At 38.5% G+C, this 17,792-nt stretch overlaps 1 protein-coding gene across 1 annotated transcript; it reads left to right on the top strand.

Moving 5' to 3' along the window:
* Positions 1–506: 506 nt before the first annotated feature.
* On the top strand, positions 507–17,681 carry LOC144970467 (uncharacterized). Its single transcript, XM_078910147.1, has 4 exons — positions 507–1,141; positions 7,888–8,077; positions 12,994–13,131; positions 14,054–17,681. Exons 1-4 carry the CDS (start codon positions 1,051–1,053, stop codon positions 16,113–16,115), a joined length of 2,481 nt encoding a protein of 826 aa, XP_078766273.1. The 5' UTR covers positions 507–1,050; the 3' UTR covers positions 16,116–17,681.
* Positions 17,682–17,792: the final 111 nt, after the last annotated feature.

Raw genomic sequence — 17,792 nt, 5'->3', positions numbered from 1 at the left:
TCGCTTGACCAGCAGTAGTGAAACGTCCAGTCCTTCAATTTTCTGCGCGGCATGTTCAGCCATGCGTAAAAAAACTCTAGATTCTAAATCCATGATTAGAAGCGCCACGCTGCAGTTGATCGAGAAAACTACTTTTTCCCCATTATGCCACATTCAACTTTTACTGCAATGATATTATCAATGGATTAAGGGAATCTCCATCTGCCATTTCCTGAGGAGTCTTGGGTTTAAGTCTTCAAACAAGGTTGATGGGGATTCTTTCTATACACGCTAAAGTCAAATTTAAATCGTCTTAATCTAGCCGCAAAGCAAATATTTTCTGGGCCAAAATAAAAGAGGCTTTTTGTTATTTTGCACTGCGGCACTGACCTCTTTTTTTTTTGGTCTCTTAACGTGACCCCCTTTATTCCCCCACCCTCCACCCGCTCCCATCACTCCCTCTATGTCTCAATCGCCGCCACTCCCTCTATCCGCCATATGAAAACTCCCAAGACAAATTTACAAGAGAGCTGTTAGAGTGATATTTGGTGGTCCGTATATCCGAGTCGCCTTTTGTGGACATTGGACACAAGACATACACTTGTGTTGGTCATGATATAATTTATTATCGTCGTCCGTCACGCTCTGAAGCTGGATGCTTGAATGTTTTGGGGAAATTCTGATCGGATTGTCAATAGTCTGTTACTCGTGTGCCAGTTTTTGACTTCTACATGATTATATATGCCAAAATAATAATAATGTTGATAATATAGAGATGGTAAATTAAAAAATTTAGAGAGAAATATTATGATAAAAGAAGAGATTTCAACCAAGCATAACAATAAAGACTTATTTGTCCTATCATATTTCATTTTCGAAGAAAAAAAGATATAGGCTACTGACAATGTTGTCATTTGACGTTTTGCTGTTGTAGTATCGAGTCCAACAGAAATGTGTTGATATTAATTAAACATGAAACAAAAGGCGTGTTTTATAATGATAATATAATGATAATATTATAATGATAGGCACAGCCTACTACAACTTTACAGTTTAGTTCATGGTATAAAGATGAGGGTTAGAAAAATAATGAAAAATCTCCTGACAAGGATAACCCAAAAACTTGTTACGGAGACCAATATTCTGGCATGGAACAAAAAAGGTATGTCAATTGATTTGTCTTCATCTATTATAAAAACAAAACATCAGCTTTTTGAACGTTTATATTGGGCGACCTGCACTTATTTTGCAGGTCTGATAACCCGATTTCTCATGGGATCATTGTTAGAATGGAAAAATAAAAAAAAATGACGCAAAATATTGTCCATTACAACAATGTTACACTAGGCCCGTACGTGGGTTCGGTTGTCAGACCTTCATATATGTATACGTCGATATTGGGCAATATCCACTAAACGTACTCAAAGTGCTTTACTGGGGCTCCCTAGCTAACAGCAACACTTAACATGTAGAACGAGACGTGACGCCTGTAAAGCGATATTACATTTTTTTTCCCCGACAGCCAAAACTCTGTTAACGGTCAGGTATTCATTTTACACCCGAGTACGATGAAAGAATGTGAGTAAAGACCCTTTTCCAGAGCAGGACTCGAACCCGGGACGTCATGATCTGACAGCAAGTGTCATAGCACAAGACCACATAGCCGCACATCTAGATCGGCTCTATCTATAATAACGCTTTACCATTGTTATTATTTATACGTTGACCCTTGATTTTCCTTGTGTCACATGACAACTTTCACAAAAATCGATTAACTCTAAAAGAAGAAGAAGAAGAAGAAGAAGAAGAAGAAGAAGAAGAAGAAGAAGAAGAAGAAGAAGAAGAAGAAGAAGAAGAAGAAGAAGAAGAAGAAGAAGAAGAAGAAGAAGAAGAAGAAGAAGAAGAAGAAGAAGAAGAAGAAGAAGGAAGAAGAAGAAGAAGAAGAAGAAGAAGAAGAAGAAGAAGAAGAAGAAGAAGAAGAAGAAGAAGAAGAGAGGAGGAGGAGGAGGAGGAAGAGGAGGAGGAGGAGGTGGAGGACACTTACTTGGATGCATTGCTTGGACCGATGTTTCATGATTCTTTAAGACTTTTTGCCCTTGATAACGGCAAGCCATAGACGTTTCACTGAAGAGAATGTGAGTTTTCTGACGAATGCGTTGTTACTCTTGATGTAAGTTCACCATTTGTTGCTCTGAGAGGATTGCTGGGCATTTCTCTTATCCTCTGATCACTTGTAAGATCCGAAGGCCCAAATGGACCGAATAAATAAAGCGCATTGAGCATATTTAGTGGAAATTGCCCTATAGAAAAGCTCAAGTTTGTTTTAAATCAACACTATAGTTCTATTGCAGAACAATTTGTTGGCTCATATAACTTTTTACCTATTTTTTGCGGTTGTTTTATGTTTGTAATGTGTTTGTTTTTTATGTTTGTTTTGGGTTTGTTACTGTATTTTGTATTGTGTTGGGTTTGTTTTTTTTTTTGCTTGTTGTTGTCCTTTTTGTTGTTGTTGTTGTTGTTGTTGTTGTTGTTTATGATCCATAATGATCCATTATGTTTTTGTGAGAACTGCCGCCCTTCAAACAAAATACAGGTTGAACACTTGTTGCAAGCGAGACATCTAAGAAAAGAGTAATAAATATAATTTGTTACGACAACACAAATTCTTGTATAGACCTCATGACCTTATAATATTAAAGTTGAAATTTGTTGGATCAGAATTTTTTTGAGAACCCTTCATGTCTCCGAGAGTAGGGGTCCGATAGCTCAGTTGGTAGAGCAGTCGCTTCATAAGCAATGGGACCGTGATCGATCCCAGAAGCAGTCGAGATTTTTTTCTGACCCCCCTGTCCACCAAACAGTGATTGGGTAGTTGGGTCTGTAAGATCTGGCGGAAGGTACTTTACGATAGACAAACGCCCTATCAAGAGGTGTAGCAAGCAATTGCTATTGTCCGTTTCATGCAATAGAAACCGGGGAAAACTCCGGCTCCATGAGCCTAATGGCTCTGAAGGATTTCGTGTCTCCGGCTGGCATAAAAGAGCAAGAAACAAAGTACACATATATTGCAGGTCTGATAACAGAACACAATACTCTTCAACAGTCGTAACGTCACGTCCTTCCTAATGACGCATGGTAACTTAATAACACGGGCTTTAAATTATCGGAACAATGGCGGACGTCCGTATGAAATATTTCTCCGGCGAGCATAAAAGCGTATCCAGAGGAAAAAAACATAAATTTGATCATGTTTTGACTTTTACACATTCTGATCACAAGGCATATGAAAAGTTCTAGCCAGCATGAAGAATAACAAGTAATGATTTTCTTTGTTTAGAACCAAGATGGCCACCGTTGCCGGGCGGCGTGACATCAGACTACTGAATCCAATTGTGGGCTTTATTTAACATTAACGTAATGGAGAATACGTTAAGTTTGAGGGTATTTCCATTACAACAAAGAGCTCATGACAATTCGAGTTATAAGACCTGCATATAAGCACACATGGGCGTTGACCCAGTTATATAATAAACGAATTACACGCGCTAACATTCCAAATAAAAAAACGTCCATGAATTTGCACCACGTCTGAGAACAACACACTAACTACTTAAATGGAACAAGTCACACATTGAACTGTACCATTTATCTGTATCAAGTCTCTTCCGTGTTTGAACTTTTGAACCAAACCGTTTTTATACTGCACATTATTTTTTCAAAAAGTTTTTATCGGTAGTTTCGAAGATGACGTCACTCAGGTCTTTGTCGTTGTTTTTTGCCATCCGCGTTTATGAGTGATGCTCACTGAACTGTATTAACCCGGCTATAAACGTTCATGGATACACACAGTTTTGTGTGTTGGTCCGTTATACTTCCGGATGGCAATGTTTTGAGCCTCTTAGCCAAGCGCAAAACTATCTATAGATAGAATGCGCTTGGCCAAGGAGTTCACAACATTGTCATCCGGAAGTATAACGGACCAACACACAAACTCTGTGTAACCATGAACTTTTATAGTCTGGTTAATACAGTTTAGTGAGAACAACTCACAAACGCGGATGGCAAAACAATAACAAAGGCCTGAGTGACGTCATCTGCATACTATCTATAGATAGAATGCGCTTGGCCAAGGAGTTCACAACATTGCCATCCGGAAGTATAACGGACCAACACACAAACTCTGTGTAACCATGAACTTTTATAGTCTGGTTAATACAGTTTAGTGAGAACAACTCACAAACGCGGATGGCAAAAACAATAACAAAGGCCTGAGTGACGTCATCTGCATACTATCTATAAGATGAGTGGCATGGGTTGCCATCCATTGGCCACAGTTTGTATCCAGGATAACTAGACAAACTGATTTTCTTTATTTTTTATTTATAAAAATTGTTTTACTCCTTTACTCATTTATAGCTATAATGTTATTAAGCAATTCAATATGTCCATCAGATCAGTCCTCACCACTATTTCCTTTACAATGCATTCAACATGTATTGTGTTCGTTCCAACCTTTTTCTGTGTATAATTGTTGCCCCGTTCGATATGGTGAGTACTTGTCAAATTGCACACACATCTACTACCCCTGTTGTAAAAATGAGCGGCACCTTAAGTGAGTTGTGTTCAGTCATTATAGATGGAACGAAGTTGACGTCACCCAGGTCTTTGTTATTGTTTTTTTTTTGCCATCCCCGTTAATGATTAATTCTCACTTAACTGAAAACGCTTCAACAGTCATGACGTCACTTCCCTCGTAATGACGCATGGTAACTTAGTAACTGGCTCTAAACTATTGGAACAATGGCGGACGCCCTTATGAAATCTTTCTCCGACGAGGAAAAAAATACATTATAAATCTGATCATATTTTGACTTTTACACATTCTGATCACAAGACATGAAAAGTTCTAGCAAGCATGAAGAATAAAAAGTATCGATTTTCTTTGTTTAAAACCACGATGGCCGCCGTTGCTGGGCGACGTGACATCAGACTATTGAATCCAATTATCCAGACTATAAATTATAAAAGTTCATGGTAACTCAGAGTTTTGTGTGTTGGTCCATTATAGTTCCGGATGATAGTGTTGTGAGCTTCTTAGCCAAGCGCATACTGCCTATACTGATTTTCTTTTTTCTTTTTTTTTTAAAGTTATTTTTTAAAACTCCTTTTCTCATTTATATCTAGAACGTTATTAAGCCACCTGCTGTCCTCACCACTATTTCCTTTACAATGCATTCAACATATGTGTTGGTTCCAACCATATTTTTTTTTATATTATTATTGTTTCTCCGCTGGATATGGTGAGCATTTGACAAATTACACAACCACACACACACACACACACACACACACATACACGCACATCTAACCCAGTTAAAATTATCAGCAACAATAACAAAGACCTGAATGACATCAACTTCATTCAATCTATAAACGTTTAAAGTTATGGTTTTGTGTGTTGGTACTTTGCATCCGGTTGCCGGAATGTTGTGAGTAATATTGTTGCTATGCGTTTGGGTAAGATACTCGGAACACTCGCCGCTGACTATAGATAATATGCAGATGACGTCACTCAGGCCTTTGTTATGGTTTTTGCCATCCGCGTTTGTGAGTTGTTCTCACTAAACTGTATTAGCCAGACTATAAAAGTTCATGGTTACACAAATTTTGTGTGTTGCCCGTTATACTTCCGGATGGCAATGTTGTGAACTCCTTGGCCAACCGCATTCTATCTATAGATAGAATGCGGTTGGCCAAGGAGTTCACAACATTTCCATCCGGAAGTATAACGGACCAACACACAAACTCTGTGTAACCATGAACTTTTATAGTCTGGGTTAATACAGTTTAGTGAGAACAACTCACAAACGCGGATGGCAAAAACAATAACAAAGGCCTGAGTGACGTCATCTGCATACTATCTATAGATAATATGCGCTTGGCTAAGAAGTTCATCACATTGCCATCCGGAAGTATAACGAACTAACACACAAAACTATGTGTAACCTTAAACGTTTGTTGCCTGGTTATTACAATTTAGTGAGGATTACTCATAAACGCGGATTGCAAAAAACAATAACAAAGACCCGAGTGACGTCAACGTCATTCTATCTATAACGTACAACATACAAAATTGCTGTCTAAAAACAATAATAAAGAGCTGAGTGACTTCAATTGTGTACCCTCTATAATACCAAGAGTGGGAACTAATCGGTGTACGAACATAGAATAAAAACATTTTTTTTTAAACTTTCAATTTTGTTAGATAAAATTTCGGCAGTGACTCCATTGGGAATTAAATCCAAGACCCATCAAATATTTATAGATAGTATGTGCATGGCGAAGAAACTCACTAAATTGTCATCAGGAAGTATAACCTACCAACACACAAAACTATTTGTAACCTTAAACGTTTATATTTAGGTTAATACAGTTGAGTGAGAATTACTTATAGAGATGGATGGGAAAAACAACGACAAAGGCCTGAGTGACGTCATCTTCATTGTATCTATGCAACTAATGAAATATAGTCAGAAATCTGGCATTTTCTGGGTAAAAGGGAGCGGGACGTTTTCTTTTTATACATACATACATACATACATACATTCATTTATATATATATATATATATATATATATATATATATATATATATATATATATATATACATATATATATATATATATTATTGAATCGTGTTGTATACAAATATGGTACGAATAGTGCTCGACATGTAACAATGGAGCTACTTATTATTGTTATATTTACCACGATGTTGGAATCAGTCTACATCGATGTTTCAGGCCTTTCAGCCATCGTCAGGACTGTGTGTTACATGAGTTTGGTTTGTTGTGTGTTGTTGCTTGTTGAAGTGGTTCCGTAGGTTTGTAGTTGATCAGTAGATGTTTTCTTCTATGTGGACAGCTGTTGTACATCTCATTTTTCATGTTGAGTGTGGCCTCATGAGGGTGTTTGATTATAGTATATTTTCTTCTAGGCATAAGCTGCATTGTTTTGATGATGGTGTGTTTCCTGTTGCTTTAGATATGATTTTCCATGACATGCTGGGGTCTAATTTGTTGTCTTTTAATTTCCAAATATGTTCGCTGAGTTTTGTGGATTTTTTTTTGTTGTTGTTGTTTCTAAAGGTTGAGGTTTGGAGGTTGTATCTTGTTTTGAGATTATTTTCCGTTAGTCCTACATATGTTTCCTGCTTGTTTGTTTTAGTTTCGGTTGCTGCTTCTTATGGTTCACACTATTATGTTATGACGATCGACCCAATCAGCAAAGTCCGGTCCGCATTCTGCACCGTCGCGAACCCGCCTGGTAGCATCGTCACAACACACCTTTCGACTAGATGCTCTGCCGTTTCGGGTTCTTGCCCACAGCGTGGACATATTGGACAGGAAGTTAGACCCCACTGATGTAACGCACCGGCCGTTAGGCAGCTCCTCGACCGAAGCCAAATTGGCAGCTACCCAGTGTTTCGGTGACTGTGGCTTGGTAAATGAAACTTGATTCTAAACTTTGTTTGTTTAACGTTTGTCCGAAAAAAAATCGTAATATCGCCTAAGAAGCGTCATGTCTTGTCCTATAGATAGTATGCAGATGACGTCACTCAGGCCTTTGTTATTGTTTTTGCAATCCGCGTTTGTGAGTTGTTCTCACTAAACTGTATTAACCAGACTATAAAAGTTCATGGTTACACAGAGTTTGTTTGTTGGTCCGTTATACTTCCGGATGGCAATGTTGTGAACTCCTTGGCCAAGCGCATTCTATCTATATGTTTAGTGTTGCTGTTGGCCAGGGACCCCTTCTAAAGCGCTCTGAGCACGTTTAGTGGATAATGCGCTACATATCAATTTTTTATTTTTAAATGTTCTATCCATATTGTCCCTCCTCCCACAGCCTTACAAGCGTTATGGATGGGTCTTCTGTTCCTGGCGTTGATGGTGATTGTCAAGGAACCCATCGGCCTCATCTCATCACCACAGACTATCGACGATGCTGGCGTCAGATCCATGGATTCTCAAATTGACCTTTCCTTCCTTGCTGTCAACCAGCAGATCGGATCCCTCAAAGAACTTGTTATGATGAAGTAAGTCATTTAACAAGTTTTAAAATGCAATACGCTTCAACAGTCATGACATCGCTTCCCTCGTAATGACGCGTGGTAACTTAGTAACTTGCTTTAAACTATCGGAACAATGGCGGACGCTCGCCCCTATGAAATATTTCTCCGACGAGCATAAAAGTGTATCCAGAGGAGAAAAACATTATAAATATGATCATGTTTTGGCTTTTATACATTCTGATCACATGACATATGAAGAGTTCTAGCCAGCATGAAGAATAAAAAGTACCGATTTTCTTTGTTTAGAACCACGCTGCTCGCCGTTGCGGGGCGATGTAACATCAGACTATTGAATCCAATAGACACTTAGATAACCACGCCTCTCGGACAGTCGTTATAATGTAAACAATGACAGTGATTGGTAAACATCAGGTTTTACTATCGATTGTATGTGTCTAAGTACAATACTTACTGTTCTACCGCTTGATGAATAAAACCAACACAGAAATCTATGTGTAAACTTAAACGTTTAATATGATCGCGAAAATCGTGTGATAACTTAGTCACCCATTTGGAAGTATAAGAACGGTAACAATGATCAGAGAGTGGCCGATTTTATTCACGTTATTGATTATATACAACCAACTATGTTTGTCCGAGCACGTGTGAAGGTGTGTCACACATGCCATGTTTTGAAAGGTCAAAAATCTACTGGTTAATTCCATTTATTATAACTCAGAGACGAGTTTTCCCTAAGAAACAATCTCTAGAAAACGTTGAGTTTACTTAGGCATTAGTCGAAGATTTAAAAATAAACAAAGACAAAAAAACGTGAGCTTTTATATAGCGCACTATTCACTAAACATGCTCAAAGCGCTTTACAAAGGGTCCTTGACCAACAGCAACTCGCAACGTGTAGAACGACCCATGACGCCTGTTGGGCGATATTACAATTTATTCCGACAGAGCCAAAGCTGTCAACGGCCAGCTACTCATTTTTTACCTGAGTACGGCGAGAGAATGTGAGTAAGGAGCCTTTTCCAATGACTCAACTGTGCGCCGAGCGAGGCTTGAACCCTTTTACCTTCCGATCCGAAAGCGAGTGTCATACCACAAGATCACATTCATAGTGGTCACTAAACAATAGCAAGGAGCAGAGTGATATCAACTTCCTTCGTGCTATTGTTTGTAGACAACCAACTCAATCTAATTGGATTCAGTAGTCTGATGTCACCCCGCCGGCAACAGCAGCCATCTTGGTTCTAAACAAAGAAAATTATTACTGTTTATTCTTCATGCTGGCTAGAACTTTTCAAATACCTTGTGATCAGAATGTGTAAAAGTCAAAACATGATCAAATTTATTGTTTTTTTTCCTCTGGATACGCTTTTATGCTCGCCTGGGAAATATTTTATACGGACGTCCGCCATTGTTCCGATAGTTTAGAGCCAGTGTTACTAAGTTACCATGCGTCATTAGGAAGGAAGTGACGTTACGACTGTTGAAGAGTATTTGTCCGAGCAGGCTTGTACTGGGTCACAAATTCCGCTTTTGATTGGTCACAAATCTACTGATTAATTGATCTATTTTGGGCAGTGCCATGCCAGGGGATGAGATTTCGAAGGCTGTGCTTAAACTCAATTGACTTGTCCTTGATCATGCCGGCGTACTTGAGCTCTTTATCTTACCTTATCTTATCTTACTGACGGCTTAATATAGGATTTATCCGTTAAATGCCTTATACAATATTTTATAATTACAGAATCTCATATTGCCTGCATTTTACCATTTACAGACAGTTTTACACAACTTTGAATGCCAGGAAAAATATATTAGTACGGCATTGTAAAACCGAAAAATACTATCATAGAATACTGGTAATTGAAAATAATTGGTCATGATCGAATGAATCATAAATGTACAAAGTTCATAGTATAATGAAATATTCATGACAAAAATAATCATGAAAGCAACAATAATAATAATCATACAGAAGTTTCTGATAAATTATCACGATTTTTCATTGTTGCAGATGTCAAGCATTTTACTTGTCAACATTTACAAACCAGTCTACAAAATCATGAAAGTAATCCTAATGCTTGATCTTGTTGGGTTTTTTTTATCGTGAAGAAATCCTGAGTGTTTTTACCTTACTCTTTATAGGATACCGGGCGTCAGGCGCAGCGAAGCGCCGCAAACTGAGCCAGAGCGAGGTGACTTGCTCAAGGCCACACACAGCGCAATGGGTATTCGAACTTGGCACCTGTGTTCGTTAGATTTGGTTTATATAAATAAGCTTGTAATACACAATACAAATACACACACGTATCCTGTTTCGAACCTGCTTAAATCCTTAGATTTGACCTGTTAAATCCTGATTGGTCAAAGACAACAAAACAACCTACGGCGATTGGTGTGCTAAATTTAGCTTTTACGTATGAAATAAGATTGGAAGATTTTTTTTCTTTCTTCAGTTCAGCTTATATGTAGTTGCGTCACGTGTTGTTCTATGATTATGGTACATTAATAATAAAGCAATCTTCAATTGTTGTCATAATAATATCTTGTATTTCCCGTCACATTCTTGTATCGCTACATTAGACTAGAATTTGTCTTCCACACAACTGTTCTTTTGATTGTCGTCAAGGGGGCGACGTGTACATGTATGCAGGTCTGACGTCCGAACCCATTTATAGGCCTAGTCTAATATTGTTATAATGGACAATATTTTGCGTCATTTTTTGAGATTCCCATTACAACAATGAGCCCAAAAGGAATTGGGTAATAAGACCTGCAAATAATTGCACGTCGCAATGGGTGGTTGCATATATAACGTAAAGACTGTCATTAAATTTCCCTGTCCAGTCGTAGCCTTTGTTAACCGTAGATAGAACGAAGTTGACATCACTCAGGTCTTTGTTATTGTTTTTAGCCAGCCATTTTGTAGCAATTCTCACTAAACTATATTAACCGGACTACAAATGTTTAAGGTAACGCACATATTTGTGGGTAGGTACGTTATTTCCGGCTGGCGAATGTTGTGAACTTTTTAGCTAAGCACAAAGCATCAATGGCCTGACACTAAGAATTGTCTTTTGACGTCATTTATTGATAAGATCACCTCCAAGTGAGTTGTCGGAGGAGGAGGAGGAGGAGGAGGAGGAGGAGGAGGAGGAGGAGGAGGAGAAAAAGAAGGAAGATAAAGAGTGTGTGTTTTTTTTTTGTTTTGTTTTTTCTTTCCTTGTATTTCTTTTTTACTGGGCGGTCAATATTTGCGGCCAATGCTCCCGATTATGAAATGAATTGTTCGACTTTCCCATGCCTGTCACGATCATTTTGTGCCGGTCCGCTGGACTCAATACAAAGGCTGCTTTCAATGCAATAATCCGTGGTCTGCCCCCCCCCCCCCAGCCCCCCAAAAAAATCAGATATTACGTGTACTGGTTGTCACTGTCCGACTATCAAAATATTGGCACAGATTAATGTCTTTAAAAAATTTTACAAGGAAGACAGGACTGCCTCACGAATCTACATGCTGTCATTTTTTTTTATTTGTATATTTTGTTTTGGTTTGTGTTGCTTTTTGTTTTATTTTGTTTTGTTTTGTATTTTTTGCGTGTCTGTATGTTCTTCTGACCTTCTTGAGTTTATATTTCCATTGTTTTTTTATTTTTCTATTATTTTTCCAACTAGTTAATTAAGTATATACGCATCCTTTTTTTATTGTTTTGGTTTGTGTTGGTTTTAAGTACTTGCTTGTTACTCTTTAGATAAGACTTTTGTTTATTTAAAGCACCGACCCCATTCCAATGTTGTAATGTAGTCAGTAGAGTAGACCCATATCTATAGTCATATTCTATCCCGGTTTCAAAAGCGTGAAACTGACAATAGGAATTACTTGACAGTTTTTGGATAGGACACTTGGTTTACCTCAAATTACTTTCTATCAGATCTTACAAAACAAGCTACCCTATCGTCTATGTTGGACAAGTGGGCGAGAGGAGGTGAGTGCAAAAGAAAAAATTGGACTTCATCCGGAATTGAACTCAGTCCGCTTTTGTGTGATGGGAGTGCCCTATCCACTGGTCAATTGGGATTGAACTTTTTGAGCTTTTTTATATAGCGCAATATCCACTAAACGTGCTCAAAGCGCTTTACAAGGGGTACCTGGCCAACACCAACACTTAACGTGTAGGACGGAACATGACGCATGTTAGGCGATATTATAATTTTTTCGGGCAGAGACAACGCTATTAGAGGCCAGGTACTCATTTTACACCTGAGTACAGTGAGAAAATGTGAGTAAAGAGCCTTTTCCAAGGACTCAACTATGCGCCTAGCGAGGCTAGAACCCAGGACCTTCCGATCCGAAAGCGAGTGTCATACCACTAGACCACATAGCCGCACAATTGGGATCACCAATGTCTTAAGGACAAGTTCATTAGATGATCGGATGCTCTCTGTCCCTTAACAAGGTAAGTGATGCACTCTGGTAAGACACGGATTTAAAAAATTTGGTCAGAAAACCCGCCCTGCTGGTATGACACTCGCTTTCAGATCAGATGATCCTGGGTTTGAGCGTCGCTCGGTGCATAGAAGAGTCCCTACAAAAGATTCTTTACTCACATTCCCTCATCGCACTCAGGTGTAAAATGAGTAATTGGCCGTTAATATCGTTGTCTATGTCCGAAATAAAAGTTGTAATATCACCTAACAGGCGTCATGTCTCGTTCTACGTGTTTAAGTATTGTTGTTGGCTAGGCACCCCTTGTAAAGGGCTTTGAGCACGTTTAGTGAATATTGCACTGTATAAATGCTCAAGTTTTTTTTTTTTTTTTGTTTTTTTTTTTTTTTTTGTTTTTTGTTCTTTTTTTTCTATGATTCCATTCAAGCAATCAAGCATTAACTTTAAATACATTCGTCTCTTTATATTGTTCCAGCAATTTCCCCACCAATAAGTGGATCGTAGTGGACGGTCTGACGTCATCTTGTACCAATGTGACGTCATTCACACAGTTGTTGGAGTGGAGGGTGGTGGTGGTCGTATCGAAATGGAACGCCTATATCGCAGGCTGTAGGTGAGTGGTCAGTTCCTATGTATAGATAGATAGATAGATAGATAGATAGATAGATAGATAGATAGATAGATAGATAGATAGATAGATAGATAGATAGGTAGATAGATAGATAGATAGATAGATAGATATGGATGTATAAATAGATCAATGGATCGATGAATTGACGGGTCTGGACAGGGAGGAGGTCAATCTACTTCATCTGGGTTTGATCTCTGTCCCTTTTGTGTGGGAGGCGAATTCTCTGTCCACACAGCAATGGTTTGGTAGCTGGGTCTATTAAATTTAGCAAAAAGTACTTTGCGATAGACTAGCGTCCTTTCCAAAGGGCTACAAACAATTGCTATTGTTAGTTTAAGGCTATAAAACTGGGATAAATTCACACGACGGTGGCATTATTGTCCTGACAGACTATTCCACCTGAATGATTAAAAAATAAACTAGAGCATTTATTTAGCGCAAAATCCACTAAACGTGCTCAAAGCTCTTTACAGCAACAGCACATGACGCATGCTAGGCGATAATACAATTTTTATTCGGACAGAGACAACGCTGTTAACGGCCTTTAGTGTATGTGTATGACACTCGCTTTCAGATCGGAAGGTCCTGGGTTCGAGCCTCGCTCAGCGCATAGTTTATTCCTTGGAAAAGACTCTTTACTCATATTTTCTCACCGTACTCATGTGTAAAATGAGTACCTGGTCGTAAACAGCGTTGACTCTGTCGAAAAAAAAATGTAACATCGCCTAACAGGCATCATGTCTCGTCGCACATGTTATGTGTTGCTGTTAGCTAAGAACCTCTTGTAAATCAATTTGAGCACGTTTTGTGGATATTGCGCGCTATATACCTATATGTTCAACTTGTTTTATTTGTTTTTATTTGATCTATCAATACATCTTTCCACCCCTTTTTTCTTACTCAGATTCCCACGCTGTGTTATCATCAGCGAGCAGAACTTGGAGATGATGCAGGGAGAACTCACTGTGATGGAGACCTCCAAAAAACCCACTAAACTCTCTGGCTTCCTGTTCGCCATTCACCAGGGAGCCGAAACGATTTTGGACACAACCTGCGACACAGCCTCCCATTTTAACACAGATTTCCTCTCCACGGGCGAGAGGTCAAATTCTTATGAGCTCCTCCATAATGAATCAACGCTTTTTAACCCTTATGAGCATTATGGATTTGGTTCTCTTTATTCGAAGACGTTAAAGGATTTGCGGCAATGGGTTGAAGATATTGCTCTTACTTCCAAGGGTGTTCACAATTCTATTCTCAACCATTCAGACATGTTTTATTTACAACGCTTGAAAGGTGACTACATTCAACAAGGTGTTTCTATGTGCTATGCAAGGTGTAATAATGTAGACTCAAAAAATGAACGAAAAAGTTCAAAATTGCCTGTTTCTTTAGGTGTTAACACAGTCGGGGTGCTAGACACAGGTCCAACGATGTTCCATAAAAATTCTTTTCTCTCCATGTTCGTTCCTACGGATTTACCAAGAGATCAACAAAATATATTTCGTTCCTTGTTCATATATGGAATTCGGTCTTTTACATGGACTCCTTTTAGATATTATCCTATGCACGATTCTCTTCCCTGTTCCTGTACACCGGGCGATCTGGGAGAGAGTTCGGAGATAAATGAAATAAAATTGCGGAATTTTGTTCAGTGGGTGAATGGTGCTGGTTGTAGCAAGTATTCGGAAGTGGTGCATTGTATGATTGATGTTTTGACTCGAGTTCTAAACATTATTCTAGATTCTAATCGTTCCACGTCCAAATGGAAACGATCAACCCGAGCTTTGATGCTGGCATGGTTGGATGATTTGGCATCCTTTGGACTGGACGATACCTACTTCGAAAACGCTGGTCTTCAATACGACAATAGGCATTTCCACGACCCAAATGCTACAAAATTACATTTCGCATTTAATCAAAACACATGGAATAAAGTTACTAAAAAACAAAATAACCAGTTACAAAAGAACGTGTTTGATAAAATAAAGAATGTCTGTGCAAATATATCAAAATCACACCCGCCTGTTTCCGTATCAAGCTGGAAAAACCCGTTAATGGAGGATGTAATGCTAATTGTGGTTATCAACTATGAGTCCCTCTTCATAACAACTCCTTACTTAGAATACCTCCATCGACATTTCTTTAGATACATCACCTACTGCGGACCTGGCTTAGACCGATTCTACAAATATGCCAAGGACAACGGGTTTACCCACATCACGTACATCAACGGCCTGTCCCGTGGATGGGAATACATGTACGACTGTACCACCCACGCCATGAGACTCGAAATGCCGGTCAAAGGTTATCTACAAATCGGAGACGACACTCTCATCGACTCCCGAAAATTCATCAAATTTCAAAAAGATCTTATCTGGCTACCAGGTGGTTACGATAAAAAGAATATTTACGAAACGAAAGTGTTGGAATACTGGGGTCACTGGGCAAAAGACCACGGCAGGCCGGCTATCATAAATATTTTCAACGAACTTTATAACGTTAGTATGACCGATACTCCTTTTGTTACAGTCGGTGGTAAAAATATCACAGTTTCTCAGGAATATCGATCATTTGCAAGACGATTTCTTCAGACGTATGACAAAAACCTAGGCGTCCGTAACGCAATACACAGAGCCATTGATATCTTCTACATACCCGATATTGTTCGGGCAGATTTTCTCATGGCGTCGGAGTTATTCATGAGACACGGGTCTTTGATTGAAATGGCGATACCTATGATCGATTTTGGGCTTATGCCGCAGACAAAGATTCAGTTTTTAAAAGGTGCGAGTCTATGGAGACAGGACCGTCTCAAGCCCTGGTTGTTGTATGACGTTGATACGATGTCCTTCCTGCATCCTTTTAAGTCCCTCCTTCATTTAGGTCAACAGGAAGGGCAGGATTTTTTCTGTGAGGCATTTTTGCCACATTTATTTAATTATAAATTTGTTGGTAAGCAATGATTTTAGTTTGTTGTATTTATTGTAATTTGAATTAATAGTATGTTGAAATATGTAACCCTTCGACTCAAACGGGTAATACATTATTCCCCGGATTCTAGTACGTCAATGAATTAACCAGCAGATTCTTTACCAATCGAAACATGGAATTTGTGACACACCTTCACACATGCTCGGATAAACATAGTTGGTTGGTGATAAACAATAACGTGCATAAAATCTACCCCTCTCTCTGATCATTATTATTGTTTTTATATTCTGTATTCTGTGTACTTATTGCTTTAGTGGCTATAAAAATCCAACGTTTTTTTGGTAACTATGACATTCTGGGTAAAAGAAACTAAAAATAGTTGGTAAGGAGAGAGTTAACTTTTCAAATTCAGTTGTTTTGTTGGGGCTTTTTTCTCTATTTTTTTTTAAGTCTATTCTCCCGACACACAATTCTAGATTATTTGTATAATACGGGATGCTGACATAAGCTTTAATAATTTAAACAAGATATAAAAAGTCATAAAATTTAATATGGGCTTGTCTCAAGAAACGTTATTTATACGGTTGACAGCCGATTTTTTCTTTTGTCATTTTACCACATCTTGATTGATGGCATAACAGAGAGTAGGGTATGTCATCGGCATAATTTGGCTGATTATGCAAACCAATTCCATATGATCTGCTATTTGTACCAATACCAGTTAATTTGCCTATGGTATTGGGTGCTTTAATTCTCTACTTACTCTACTTGAGCGGTATCACATTCGTCTCCCGATCGGAAGGTCCAGGGTTCGAGTATCGCTCTGAGCTGCACATAGTCCTTAAGAAAGGCTCTTTACTCACATTCTCTCATCTTACACAGGTGTAAAAAGAGTATCTGGTCGTGAACAGCTTTGTCATTGTCAAAAAACAATGTAATATCGCCTAACAGGAGTCATGTATCGCCCTACATGTTAATTGTTGTTGGCTAGAAACCCCATGCAAAGTGCTTTAAGCACGTATCGTGGATATTGCTCTATATAAATGCTCACGTTTTGAGCTTTTTAAACTTGGCATCTATCTATGTTTACACGTCTATAAGTTGTATTACTGTTGTACACATTGATTGATGTAAATTATGATTATAAATGTTACCCTAGTCAAGACAATAAGTAAAAGGGTGTTAAAAATGCTTTCATCCTCCATTTCTTCTTTTGCCTCCACCTCCTCCTCCTCCTCCACTCCCTCCTCCTCCCCTCTTCTTCTTCTTCTTCTTCTTCTTCTTCTTCTTCTTCTTCTTCTTCTTCTCCTTCTCCTCCTCCTCCTCCTCCTCCTCCTACTACTACTACTACTACTACTACTACTACTACTACTACTACTACTACTACTACTACTACTACGACTACTACTACTTCTACTACTACACTATCACAACTACTAATAGGCCTCTATGGTTAACCGCATTATGCTTTATTATGTATGTCTGTCACAATGTTGAAATTGTTTTGATTATGTTTTCACTGTAAATGGACCCCATCACCAAGTCGCTTTATTTATTTGAGAAGTAAACAAATAAAACAGTTCATATGACACAATAAAGATTTGAGTTTTGTTCAGACAATCTTATTATCTGAAGTTGACGTTTATCGGCTCTCAGTTATTTGGGGTTTTTTATCGCTAATTTGGTGATTAGTCCTCATTTGAGTCAAA

Source organism: Berghia stephanieae, chromosome 4 (assembly GCF_034508935.2).
Source record: "Berghia stephanieae isolate SIO BIC M18660-M18661 chromosome 4, UCSD_Bste_1.3, whole genome shotgun sequence".
Lineage (NCBI taxonomy): Eukaryota > Metazoa > Mollusca > Gastropoda > Nudibranchia > Aeolidiidae > Berghia > Berghia stephanieae.
This window is presented reverse-complemented; position numbering and strand designations above follow the sequence as displayed.